Below are 14,776 nucleotides of genomic sequence, written 5' to 3'. Positions count from 1 at the left end.
GTGTGGACAAGCCGTGGGATCCGCCTTCCTCCGAGGTGGCTGCACTGGATTCGGCCGGGTGAGGGCCACTTCCTGTTTCCGCCCTGCCATTGCTGGGCAACACAAACAAAAGTGAAAGGAGGCGGAAGTGACGTTTCGCCCAGGTCCATTTCTTAAAGGGACCAAGTAACTTTTTTTTTTTTGCTGCCAACCAACAGCAAACAAATAATGACAAAACAAAGTCATTAAAAATAAATAAAACATATCCCAATAAAGGTTGCAACCCTACTTATACATTAAAAGTTTGCTTACTTTTTCACTCCTGGAAGGCAATAAATTACAGAAGAAGGAAATTTAGGAAGCATTTAGTCTCCTTGTTGCAACTTTTATGTTTCACTTTATATTCTTATTTTACATTTTATATATATATATATATATATATATATATATATAATGTGTTATATTATTTTTATTTTATATTATATTTCATGTTAGACTTTTAAAGATAATTTTAGATATTATATATTTTAGATTATATTGCATATATATTATATTATATTCTTTTAGATTATATCTCATGTTACATTTTTTCTATGTATTTTAGATTGTATGTTATATTACTTTATTTTATTTTAATTGCATTTCATGTTAGATTATTTTAGAATATATATATTTATTTTATATTGTATGTGTTGTATTATTTTCTTTTTCTTTCAGATTATATTATTTTATTTTATTTTTTGAAAAGATTTTATTAAGTTTTAATAATAACACAACGAAAAAGTGAGAACAATAAAAATATAGGAAAGAGATGGAAAAAAGAGAAATAGGAGAGATATAAGAAAAAAAGAAAAAGGAAAAAAGAAAAAAAGTAGAAAAATAATAATAATAATGAAAAAAAATACAAAAACAAACAAAAAGTACTACCAAAAATTAAAAATACTACAAAAAATTTTAAAATGACTTCCTTTGCATCTTCTTGGTTAAAGTCTTTCTTTTATCAAAATCTGCTAATAAAAATATCTATTGTAGTCTCAATTTTTTGATGCTCTCCAGATATTGAAGAGGTCCCAATTTGTTCTTTTTAAAGTATTCCCGGTATTCTTTTTCAGCAAAAAAGTAAATTCATCCATATCTTTTATCTCTCTCATTTTATCTAACCACCCATCAATGGGCGGATTTAATTCTTGTTTCCATTCTCTCGCGAAAACAATTCTGGCGGCAGTCGTAATATATTTAAAGAGTTTGTCTTCTTCTGCATTTAGATTATATTATTCATGTCAGATTAATTTAAAATACTTTACATATATTTTATTTTAGATTATATTGTATGCTATATGATTATTATAGATTATATTTCATGTTAGATTATTTTTGATATACATATTCATTTTAGATTATATTGTATATTACATTATTTTCTTTTAGAATATTTTATATTTCATGTTAGATTATTATATATTTTATGTATATATAAAATGTTACATTATATATATATTAGATTACATCATATTTTATTTTTTCCCTTTAGATATTATTTCATATTATATTATTTTAGAGATATACTTTTATTTTAGATTATATTGTATGTTATATTATTATAGATTATATTTCATGTTAGATTATTTTTGATATACATATTCATTTTAGATTGTATTGTATATTACATTATTTTCTTTTAGAATATTTTATATTTCATGTTAGATTATTTTACATGTGTATATAAAATGTTACATTATATATATATATATATATATATATATATATATGATTACAACATATTTTTTCCTTTAGATATTATTTCATATTAGATTTTAGATATATGCTTTTATTTTAGATTATATTGTATATGCTATATTATTTTATTAGTTTAGATTATATTTCATTTCATGTTAGATTGTTAGATATTATATATTTTATTTCAAGTTTTATACGTTATATTATTTTTAGATTATATTTCCTTCTATATTTAGATATTAAATATTTTAGATTATATTGTATGTATGTATTTATTTATTTGTTGTGTCAGGGCAACCAGTCAATTATATGACATTTCTAACAGAACAAAGCAAACAAACAGACAAAATACAAAATTTGTGAGTTTGGTAGTTGGTTAAATGTCCTTTGACCAGTATCTGGCCACTTGGAGTGCTTCCGGTGTTGCTGCAAGAAGGTCCTCCATCGTGCATGTGGCAGGGCTCAGGTTGCATTGCACCAGGTGGTCAGTGGTTTGCTCCTCTCCACATTCGCATGTCAAGGATTCCACTTTGTAGCTCCATTTCTGAAGGTTGGTTCTGCATCTCGTGGTGCCAGAGTGCAGTCTGTTCAGCGCCTTCCAAGTCGCCCAGTCCTCTGTGTGCCCAGGGGGAAGTCTCCCATTTGGTATCAGCCATTGGTTGAGGTTCTGGGTTTGAGCCTGCCACTTTTGGACTCTTGCTTGCTGAGGTGTTCCAGTGAGTGTCTCTGTAGATCTTAGAAAACTATTTCTTGATTTAAGTCGTTGACGTGCTGCCTGATATCCAAACAAGGGATGAGCTGGAGATGTCTCTGCCTTGGTCCTTTCACTATTGGCTGCTACTTCCCGGCGGATATCAGGAGGTGCAATACCGGCTAAGCAGTGTAATTTCTCCAGTGGTGTAGGGCGCAAACACCCCGTGATAATGCGGCATGTCTCATTAAGAGCCACATCCACTGTTTTAGTGTAGTGAGATGTGTTCCACACTGGGCATGCGTACTCAGCAGCAGAGTAGTACAGCGCAAGGGCAGATGTCTTCACTGTATCTGGTTGTGATCCCTAGGTTGTGCCAGTCAGCTTCCTTATGATATTGTTTCTAGCACCCACTTTTTGCTTCATGTTCAGGCAGTGCTTCTTGTAGGTCAGAGCACGGTTCAGAGTGACTCGCAGGTATTTGGGTGTGTTGCAATACTCCAGTGGGATTTCTTCCCAGGTGATCTCAGAGCTCAGGATGCTTGTCTGTTCTTGAGATGAAAAGCACATGTCTGTGTTTTGGATGGGTTGGAGATCAGCTGGTTTTCCCTGTAATAGGCAGTAAGAGCACCCAGAGCTTCAGAAAGCTTCTGTTCTACCATCTCAAAGCTCCCTGCTTGAGCAGTAATGGCTCAAGCCATTACTGTATGTTATATTATTGTATTACTTTACCCATAATGTCTGGGAATCGCCAGAAGGCTAAACGGAGGGCTGCACAAACACAACAAGGACCAAGTACCAAAAGCACAATAATCCCAATTAAACAGCTCAAGGGAAGATCCCAGGGGCTCACATGTCTTTACACTAATGCACAGAGCATGGGAAATAAACAAGACGAACTCCAACTTCTAACACAACACCACAAATATGATATCATAGCCATCACTGAAACCTGGTGGGATGACTCCTATCACTGGAATGTAGATATCGAGGGGTATAACCTCTTTCACAGAAACCGAACAAAGGGGAGAGGAGGCGGAGTAGCCTTATATGTCAAAAACTCTTATGCTGCAGAAGAAATTCAAGACAGCAATCTAGGAAACCAGCTTGAAATCATCTGGATAAGAATCAAGGGAACTGGGACTCAAAAAGATGTCGTTGTAGGCGTCTACTACAGACCCCCAAGCCAGGAGGAAGATCTTGATGAAGTCTTCTGCCAACAGTTGACCAAACAGGCACAGAAAAGAGATGTAGTAGTCATGGGCGATTTCAACTATCCCGATATTTGCTGGAAAACAAACTCGGCCAAGAGTACAAGGTCCAACAAATTCCTCGCTTGCCTTGCAGACAATTTCATGGTCCAGAAGGTAGAAGAGGCAACAAGGGGATTGGCTACTCTTGATCTCATCCTAACAAATGCGGAGGACCTGATCGATGCGGTCGAAGTGGTAGGATCCTTAGGGGCAAGTGACCATGTGCTCCTGCAATTTGAGGTACAAAGGAAGGCCAAAACTAAGACAAGTCAAACCCGCATTTTGGACTTTAGGAGAGCTGATTTCCAAAAAATGAAGGAAACGCTGAGCAGCATTCCGTGGACACAGATACTAAAAGACAAGGGAGCTACGGATGGATGGGAATTTCTCAAGAGTGAAATACTCAAGGCGCAATTGCAAACCGTGCCAACAAAGAGAAAAAATAGGACAAGTGCAAAGAAGCCAGAATGGATGTCCAAAGAACTTCTAACTGTACTAAGACACAAAAGGGACATGCACAAGAAGTGGAAAAAGGGAGAAATCACCAAAGAAGAATTCAAACAAATAGCCAACACCTGTAGGGAAAAGGTCCGCAAGGCTAAAGCAAAAAACGAGCTCAGACTTGCCAGGGACATTAAAAACAATAAAAAGGGCTTCTATTCTTATGTCAGTAGAAAAAGGAAAAACAAGGAGGCGATAGGACCTCTTCGAGGAGAAGATGGGGCAATGCTGACAGGGGATAGGGAAAAGGCAGAACTACTTAATGCCTTCTTTGCCTCGGTCTTCTCACAAAAAGAGAGTCTTCAACCACAGCAAGATGGAGTGGATGAGGGATTGGAGGACATCCAACCCCAAATTGGGAAAGAAGTCGTCCAGGAATACCTGGCCGCTCTTAATGAGTTCAAGTCCCCAGGGCCAGATCAACTACACCCAAGAGTATTGAAGGAACTAGCGGAAGTCATTTCGGAACCATTGGCAACCATCTTTGAGAGTTCTTGGAGAACGGGAGAAGTTCCAGCAGATTGGAGGAGGGCCAATGTGGTCCCAATCTTCAAGAAGGGAAAAAAAGACGACCCAAACAACTACCGACCGGTCAGCCTCACGTCGATACCGGGCAAAATTCTGGAAAAGATTGTTAAGGAAGCGGTCTGCAAACACTTAGAAACAAATGCAGTCATCGCTAATAGTCAACATGGATTTATCAAAAACAAATCATGCCAGACTAATCTGATCTCTTTCTTCGATAGAGCTACAAGCTGGGTAGATGCGGGGAATGCCGTGGATGTAGCGTACCTGGATTTCAGTAAGGCCTTCGACAAGGTCCCCCATGACCTTCTGGCAAGGAAACTAGTCCAATGTGGGCTAGGCAAAACTACGGTGAGGTGGATCTGTAATTGGTTAAGTGGACGAACACAGAGAGTGCTTACTAATGCTTCCTCTTCATCTTGGAAAGAAGTGACGAGCGGAGTGCCGCAGGGGTCCGTCCTGGGCCCGGTCCTGTTCAACATCTTTATTAATGACTTAGATGAAGGGCTAGAAGGCATGATCATCAAGTTTGCAGACGACACCAAATTGGGAGGGATAGCCAATAGTCCAGAGGACAGGAGCAGAATTCAAAACGATCTTGACAGATTAGAGAGATGGGCCAAAACTAACAAAATGAAGTTCAACAGGGATAAATGCAAGATACTCCACTTTGGCAGAAAAAATGAAATGCAAAGATACAGAATGGGGGATGCCTGGCTCGAGAGCAGTACGTGTGAAAAAGATCTTGGAGTCCTCGTGGACAACAAGTTAAACATGAGCCAACAATGTGATGTGGCGGCAAAAAAAGCCAATGGGATTTTGGCCTGCATCAATAGGAGCATAGTGTCTAGATCTAAGGAAGTAATGCTACCCCTCTATTCTGCTTTGGTTAGACCACATCTGGAATATTGTGTCCAATTCTGGGCACCACAATTCAAGAGAGATATTGACAAGCTGGAATGTGTCCAGAGGAGGGCGACTAAAATGATCAAGGGTCTGGAGAACAAGCCCTATGAGGAACGGCTTAAGGAGCTGGGCATGTTTAGCCTGAAGAAGAGAAGGCTGAGAGGAGATATGATAGCCATGTATAAATATGTGAGAGGAAGCCACAGGGAGGAGGGAGCAAGCTTGTTTTCTGCTTCCCTGGAGACTAGGACGCGGAACAATGGCTTCAAACTACAAGAGAGGAGATTCCATCTGAACATTAGGAAGAACTTCCTGACTGTGAGAGCCATTCAGCAGTGGAACTCTCTGCCCCGGAGTGTGGTGGAGGCTCCTTCTTTGGAAGCTTTTAAGCAGAGGCTGGATGGCCATTTGTCAGGGGTGATTTGAATGCAATATTCCTGCTTCTTGGCAGGGGGTTGGACTGGATGGCCCATGAGGTCTCTTCCAACTCTTTGATTCTATGATTTCTTTCTTTTAGATTATATTTCCTATCTTATATTATTTCATGTTTTTTATATTATTTTATAATATTTCATATTATTTTATTTGTTACCCCTGGAAGTCAGCAAACTAACAGAAGGGACTGTAGAAAGCATGTAGTCTTCCTTGTTGTTTATGAACCAAATAACCCAAACCTCTGCTTTTCCATCCAGAATCATTGCATTCAACGATGGATGCGCGCGCATTCCAACTCCAAGTCTCCTTTGGATGCGCGCGCATTCCAACTCCAAGTCTCCTTTAGATGCGCGCGCATTCCAACTTCAAGTCTTGCCAAACCTGGTTGAACTTGCTACCAGTGGTTTGTCCCAAAGCCCAGCTAAAGCGACAGCCTGGAACGTTCCAAATCGAGAAAAGGGGGAGTCTCCTGCTCCTGACGTCATCAACGCGTTCATGAAAGGGAAAGTTTGTATCCTTCCACCCCTCCGTTCGTAGTTTGGTATCTCCCAAAGGAGGTGTATTGACTTGAGCAGCGGCGGTTAGTTGCTTGGGACATTTCGGCTTCCTCTCTTTTGAATCAAGATGCAAAGTTTGGACCTGGGCAACCGGGAGGAGGGCAAAATCTGGCATCGCAAGCCCTCCCCGTCCACACAGCAGGGGTAAACCGGTTTTATACACGTAAAGTTACCCTCCAAAAGGGATAAACCCATAATATCTCCTAATTCTGCAATTTTTTTTGCAGACTCCCTGATATGTGTGCAACCTTAACAGCTTAAAACAATGCAATTGTTTTCCTAAAAGTGTATGCAAACATAAAACAACCCATAATTCTGGACTATTTAAAAAAATTATTTCCCCCTATATATATAACTCTGAACTATTTTTGCAATATATATATTTGTATATATATTGCAAAAAATAGTCCAGAATTATATATAAGGGGAAAGAAAAAAATACAAAAAATAGTCCAGAATTATATATAAGGAGAAATAATTTTTTTACAAAAATTAGTCCAGAATTATGGGTTGTTATATATATGTGTGTGTATATATATATATATATATATATTGCAAAAATTGTCCAGAATTATATATAAGGGGAAAGAAAAAAATTACAAAAAATAGTCCAGAATTATGGGTTGTTTTATTTTTTGCAATATATTGCAAAAAATGCATACACACACATGTATATATATTGCAAAAATAGTCCAGAATTATATATAGGGGGAAAGAAAAAAAAATACAAAAAATAGTCCAGAATTATGTGTTGTTTATATATATATATATATATGCAAAAAAATTACTCACATATATATATATATATATATATTGCAAAAAATAGTCCAGAATTATATATAGGGAGAAATAAAAAATTACAAAAAATAGTCCAGAACTATGGGTTGTTTTATTTTTTACAATATATATATATATATGTTGCAAAAACAAATTGCTCACACACACACATACACATATATATATTGCAAAAAATAGTCCAGAATTATATATTGTGGGAAAGAGAAAAATGCAAAAAATAGTCCAGAATTATGGGTTGTTTTATTTTTTGATTGATATATATATATATATATATATATTGCAAAAAATATTGCACGCGCACACACACATATATATTGCAAAAATAGTCCAGAATTATAGGTTGTTTTATATTTGCATTTTTGTTGTTGTTCATTCGTTCAGTCGTCTCCAACTCTTCATGACCTCATGGACCAGCCCACGCCAGAGCTCCCTGTCGGCCGTCACCACCCCCAGCTCCTTCAAGGTCAGTCCAGTCACTTCAAGGATGCCATCAATCCATCTTGCATCTTTCATACATTTAATATATATATATATATATATATATATATATATATATATTATTTTAAGCTGTTACAGTTGCATACATATTGGGGAGTTTGCAAACAATATATATATATATATATATATAGTAAAAAAATAGTCCAGAATATATATAGAGAAAGCAATTTATAAAAAGTAGGCCAAAAGTCACAAAGATTTTGCATATAATTTTCCTTAATTTCTTATATATACTGTACATGATGCAATGGTGTTGTCAGTTCAAAAACAAAATAAAGGCGTTATTAAATGCTGAGACAACTTTGTGGCTTTTGGCCCATCATATACTTCTATGCAACCCAAACAGGATGAAAGATTCAGTTAATTAGAAAAGTGTTGCAAAATGGCAAGAGAAACCTGAAGAGAAGTTTGCAATTTCAGCGTCTACAAAGTGTAAAGAAAGAGCTATTTCAACAGGTGGTGTAACATTGTAATTTAAGGTGGAATCTGTTGCTAGGTGCATCTACACTGTAGAATTAACACAGTTTGTCACCACTTTTGTGGACATGGATCAATGCTATAGAACCCTGGAAGTTGTAGTTTGGTGAGGCACCAAACCTTTTAAAGATACAACTCCTGTAATTCCATAGCACTGAGCCATGGCTGTTAAAGTGGTGTCCAACTACATTAATTCTATAATGTAAATGCACCCAAAGCCTAACCTGCCTTCCAAGGTTATTGTGAGAATTAAATTGATGGGATGCCTTGCATCTGGGCTCTTGGAAAGCTATGTGGCGTAGAGATTCCTACTTTTTAGGAATTAGTCACATCTGGTGGGGTTAGCTTTTTCAACTGCACACAGTCATTCATGGTAGCTGGATAGATATGACTGTTTGTTGTTACCTTCAAGTAGTTTCTATGGTGACCCTAAGGCAGGAAGAAAGGAAGGAGAAAATGAAAGGAAGAAAGAAAGTTAGGAAAAAGGGAGGAGAGAATAAAAAGAAAGGGAGGAAGGGAAAAGTTGGGAAAGGACAGAGAGAGAAAAAGAAGAAAGGGAAGGAGGAAACGGAAGGAAGAAAAGTAAGTGGAAGAAAGAAAGGGAGGCAAAAGAGAGGAAAGGAAGTCAGAATTCAGAAAGCATAGTATATTGGCTCTGAACCCACTTGGTGACTTTAGGCGAGTCACGCTCTCTCACATAGCCATATAACCCGGAATATCAAGGCAGAAAATCCAACAGTATCTGCTTTGAACTATGTTAAGATCGTCTGGGGACGCCCTGCTCTCGGTCCCTCCTCTTTCGCAGGCGCAACTGGTGGGGATGAGAAACAGGGTCTTCTCAGCGGTGGCCCCCCGGCTATGGAACTTCCTAGCGAAATCAGGTTAGGTCCCTCCCTCCTGACCTCCAGAAAGCATGTAAAAACATGGCTTTGGGATCAAGCCTTTGGCCAATATTGCAGTGCAATAAGTGATGATGTAAAATTTGCAATGACAATTGGAACAGTTTTTTGACTATGATCTTGGATTGCGTGGTTGTCATAATGTGTTTTAATTTTTATATGATTTTAAATTAATATTTTAATGTATATGAGGAGCCCCCGGTGGCGCAGTGGATTAAAGTGCTGAGCTGCTGAACTTTCTGACCGAAAGGTCGCAGGTTCAAATCTGGGAAGTGGCGTGAACTCCCACGGTTATCCCCAGCTTCTGCCAAGCTAGCAGTTGAAAAACATTCAAATGTGCGTACCACTTCTGCGAGAAGGTAATAGTGCTTCATGCAGTCATGCTGGCCATATGACCTTGGAGGCGTCTATGGACAATGCCGGCTCTTCGGCTTAGAAATGGAGATGAGCAATTGTTGCCTTTGTAAGGTCGCTCTGAGTCCCCTTTGGGGTTGTGAAGGGCAGGGTTTAAATACTGTAGATAAATAAATAATATAAATATGTGAGTCCACATTGCAATATATTCCAGTTCAAAGCAGAAAATGTGGGATTTTATTCAGGTGTGTGGAAGGAGCCTCAGCCTTGGAGGAATACAAAGGCAGATCTTTTCCCTTTAAATAAATCTTGACAAGAAAACTTTGTGACAGAGTTGCCCTAAGCCTGTAACGACTTGAAGGCACACAACAACAACAACCATCCTAATTAATCATAATTTATTCCTTACTTGGAACATGAGATGCTAAAAAACCTATCTGCGGTCCCAAGAAGCTTAGCCTATTTGATTTTGGCCGCCTTCTGTTGACAAGTTGTGCAGACCTGCCATAAGGCAAACCTAGGTAAAGGTAAAGGTTTCCCTCTGACATTAAGTCCAGTCATGTCCAACTCTGGGGGTTGGTGTTCATCTCCATTTCTAAGCCAAAGAGCCAGTGTTGTTCATAGACACCTCCAAGGTCATGTGGCCAACATGACTGCATGGAGTGCCATTACCTTCCTGCCGGAGTGGTACCTATTGATCTACTCACATTTGCATGTTTTCAAACTGCTAGTTTGGCAGAAGCGGGGGCTAACAGCAGGAGCTCACCCTGCTCTTTGGATTCAAGCCACCTACCTTTCGGTCAGCAAGTTCAGCAGCTCAGCACTTTAACCCACTGCACCATTGGGCACTCCAAGGCAACCCTTCCAAAGTAAAACAAATCTTAAGAAGGCAGAAGAGGGAAGCTGCCACCTCCAGCAACCAAATATATATGTGTGTGTGCATGCAGATGTGCATATATAATCTTTGGATACCATATTAACACCCCTGTGGTGTTTGTGTTCCTATCTGTGCCCCTATCGAAAAGATTTCCCTTCACTTTCTGTTCCTGTGATTATTGGATATTGAAAAAATTGGCTTGTTGTGGAAACAAAGATTGGTGACAAAACTTCAGTGGAGACACCTTTTCCCCATGATAATAACTCTTCCAGGAGTTAATTTCCATTCTGAGGAGTAGATTTCTCTCACTTCATGTTATTTCACCCATGTTCTTAAGTATGAGTCACATGTTTGTAATTTAGGGACTGCCCATAGCCTAATTCTGTGAAAACTTAGAACCAGCTGTCTATGGCATAAGGTGCACATAACTCTCCATAATATTATTTTGTGAAGTTCTCATTGTTTGTTTCCGTCAGAGTCATCATCAATATTATCCACAGTACCACTGGATACCATTCCAAGACAATACGTTTTTTGAATGTGGCTTTCGACACCTCTGGAGACTCCCTCCTCGCTGGAGACCATCAAGGAAATATTTATGCTTTTGAATTGGTGGCCAACAAGTAGGATCATTGTTTCATTCATCGTTGCCAATATTACCTGCATGTTTGGAGAAATACACATATTAGCACTGTTTTAAACATGATATGAAAGAATCTCTTTCACTGGTTATGATATGTTCATATTCAAATATTTTCGTATCCATAACACTGAGTCTGGAGATTTATAATATTCTGAATGCCTTAAGCAATCCTCTGACTTATGAGATGGATGAGACTATCTGATATTTCGTAGGATCAATCTTTGTGAAGATATTCTAAGAAGTTCATATTGATCATATCTAGAGTGTACATCTTATTGGGAATCGCCTTCTTTGGCTTCTTGACTGCTGTGGCTTTATTATGCTCTGCAGGAATAATTCTGATTTGTACAAATAGGTTCAACCTGGTTCAACGAACAGCACAAGCTTGTACCGCTTTGGCATTTAATCTCCGCAGGAAGACAGAATTCCTTGTGGCTTTGGCTGATTATTCCATCAAATGCTTTGATACAGGTAATGAAATATGTATATATTTTGAATTGCTGATTTAGTTCTTCATTGCTGTTTCTCAACCTAGGGGTTGGGGATGTCAGAGGGGTCGCCAAAGACCATCAGAAAACACAGTATTTTCTGTCAGTCATGGGGGTTCTGTGTGGGAAGTTTGGGCCAATTTTATAGTTGGTGGGGTTCAGAATGCTCTTTGATTGTTGGTGAACTATAAATCCCAGCAACTACAATTTCCAAATGTCAAGATCTATTTCCCCAAAATTCCACCAGTGTTCACATTTGGGCATATTGAGTATTCATGCCAATTTTGATCCAGATCCATTATTGTTTGGGTTCACAGTGCTCTCTGGATGTAGGTGAACTACAACTCCAAAACTCAAGGTCAATGCCCACCAAACCATTCCAGTATTTTCTGTTGGTCATAGGAGTTCTGTGTGCCAGGTTTGGTTCAATTCCATTGTTGGTGGAGTTCAGAATACCCTTTGATTGTAGGTGAACTATAAATCCCAGCAACTACAACTCCCAAATGACAAAATCAATCCCCCACAACCCCACCAGTATTCAAATTTAGGTGTATGGGGTATTTGTGTCACATTTGGCCCAGTGAATGAAAATACATCTTGCATATCAGATATTTACATTACGATTCATGACAGTAGCAACGTTACACTTATGAAGTAGCAACGAAAAAAATATGGTTGGGGGTCACCACAATATGAGGAACTGTTTTAAGGGGTCGTGGCATTAGGAACGTTGAGAACCACTGTTCTATCCCATGTTGATATAAAACAGAAATGAGGAAATGTTTGTCTCTAACATTAGACTACAATTCCCATAATCATTGGCTTTACTGTCTTGGGCTTTTGAGAGTTGAAGTCTGAAACATCCAGAGGGCCAAAAGCTTCACCTTCCTGGTACAAAGCATCCCACATTTGTTCTGGTGATAAAAAGTTTCTACCTTCCCACCTTCTTATGGATCTATCTTATTGCTGTAGATACGAAAGAACTTGTTAGTTGGATGCGAGGGCATGAGTCTTCAGTGTCTTCAATCTCCGTTTATGGGTCTGGGAGATATGCCATCACGTCATCTGCAGATACGGCCCAGCTCTGGGATCTTGACACATTTCAGCGGAAAAGAAAATTGAATATCCGCCAGTCTGTGGGCATCCAGAAGGTGAGCTCTAAGGATGTCTGGTTTACTATCCTTGTTGAACTTTCTGGGAACGGCTGAGGGTGCTGGATATGTTTAACTTGTAGAAAAGGAGGCTGAGAGAGGACATGATAGCCATGCTTGAATATTTGAAAAGATGTCATTGAGGAGATTAGGATATGGAGCAGTTGCAGGAGAAGAGATTCCACCTGAACATTAGGAAGAACTTACTGATTGTAAGAGCTGCTTGGCAGTGGAATATGCTGCCTGGGGGCCTAGTGGAGTTGCCTTCTCTGGAGGTTTCTAGCCTGAGACTTGATGGGCATCTGTTGGGGATGCTTTGATTGTGCTGCATGACAGGGGGTTGGACTGGATGGCCATTGGGGTTTCTTCCAACTCCATGATGCTGTGATTCTTTGGAAATCTGTAGCAATTGAAACTGGGCTACCTACCTCAATACAAGCTTCTTGGGTAAGTTCTGAGCATCATGGGTCCAATTTTCCACCCCAAGGAGCCATCATGCTCAGATATTTGGAACAATGAAAAAATGTATTGAATGTTGTTTGCTGTCATCTGATTGTGAAAACACAACGCATAGAAGCAAAATCTCCCTCCCCCCTCCCAATATTTTTTTTCATTAAGAGGATGTCAGGAGGATCGAAAGGCCACAAAAATTATGGGGGGAAACACTTTTGCCATGGCTTATTACAACAATGAAGAATGTGCTGCTGGACTACAACTCCTATCTTAGCTATCTTAGCTTTGGGTTGTGTTGACTAAAGTTGATGGGAGGCATAATCCGAGAACTTCTGGAGGAATTAACTTCATATTATGTCATGGTGTGCATACAATATATATGGAATATGGATATTCCAAAATATGGGGAAAAAACTCAAAATATTTATGGTCCCAGGCTTTTTTGGATACAGGTTACTCAGCCTGTATCTGCATTATTTACAATTCATCTGAGCTTATCAGATTGTTGAAATCTAAGAGACTGCATTTAGTGGAAATTTGAACCCTGAGCTTTTAGAAGGCCAGATATAATCTTGATTATGGTGTCAAAACCTGCTAGCATTAAAAAAACATTTTTTTTCTGCCCTGTGCTTTCAGGTTTTCTTTCTGCCATTAAGCAATATTATTATAAGCTGCTTTAAAGATAACTCAGTCTTTGCCTGGGAGTTTGATACTCTTTCCTGCAAGTACCAGCTGCCATCTCCCATAGAAGGTTCTGCCTTGCGCTACAAGGTTTTTGCTGTTACGCGGTAAGTTACGATGTTCAAAGGTACAGTTGTTGCTTTACTTTGTCTTAATCTAAGCTGTAAGCTATTTTGGGCACTATACTAGGGAAACGTGTAGGATATGAAATAAATAAAAAGCCAGAGTATGGATGGTTTTTAATAATTTATTTTTATGACTACAGAATTGACTCTTGCAATTCCCCAGGTAGCATACGCATTACAGTCTCCATAAACTAACATTTCCAACTTCTGGCCTTTTGTTAGCCCTTTCACAATAAAAGGAACACTGTGGACTCATCTGCGTTGTAGGATCCATACCGTTTGGCACCACTTTACCTACCATTGCTCAATACTATGGAATCTTGGGATTTGTAGTTTTACAAAGTACCAGTATTTAGCTTTTCTGTCTAATAGTGCTGGTGCAAACTACAAATTCCATGTTATAGAGAGCCATGGCAGCTAAAATGGTGCTAAACTACATTAAGTCGGAAGTTTTTCTCTACTTTGCACCTGCCCAGTCAACACAGGGTGTTGTAGTCTCTCGAAGCAAACGATGTGAAGAGTCTTTGTAGCAGAGACATATTTTGAAACTATAAAACGCTTTCACTGTCTATTCGCTTTCAATTCTCAATTACTCTGCCATAAGTTGTTGTGAGGTTGTTTTTTTAATAGGGAGTAATTGGACAGTCACTTTCGAACTCTTAGCTAAAGGGTTTTGCTATGATTTTTAGTATGCTGGGCATGTTCTCAGCCACTCCAGTGTTTGCTCCATGGGCTGGATGCTGAATTT

The 14,776-nt window shown here is 38.7% G+C and overlaps 1 protein-coding gene across 1 annotated transcript in view; it reads left to right on the top strand.

The window, feature by feature from the left end:
• The first annotated feature begins 3 nt into the window (after positions 1–3).
• Positions 4–14,776, top strand: part of TBC1D31 (TBC1 domain family member 31) — a 45,530-nt gene continuing 30,757 nt past the window's right edge. The window contains exons 1-6 of the mRNA XM_060775838.2: positions 4–58; positions 6,285–6,728; positions 10,964–11,110; positions 11,486–11,601; positions 12,591–12,769; positions 13,859–14,010. Coding sequence (XP_060631821.2) covers positions 6,652–6,728; positions 10,964–11,110; positions 11,486–11,601; positions 12,591–12,769; positions 13,859–14,010 — 671 coding nt within the window. The 5' untranslated portion in view covers positions 4–58; positions 6,285–6,651. The remainder of the gene's footprint in view (positions 59–6,284; positions 6,729–10,963; positions 11,111–11,485; positions 11,602–12,590; positions 12,770–13,858; positions 14,011–14,776) is intronic.

Source organism: Anolis sagrei, chromosome 4, assembly GCF_037176765.1.
Source record: "Anolis sagrei isolate rAnoSag1 chromosome 4, rAnoSag1.mat, whole genome shotgun sequence".
NCBI lineage: Eukaryota > Metazoa > Chordata > Lepidosauria > Squamata > Dactyloidae > Anolis > Anolis sagrei.
Note: the sequence above shows the minus strand (reverse complement) of the source record. Positions and strands in the feature narration are given on the sequence as shown.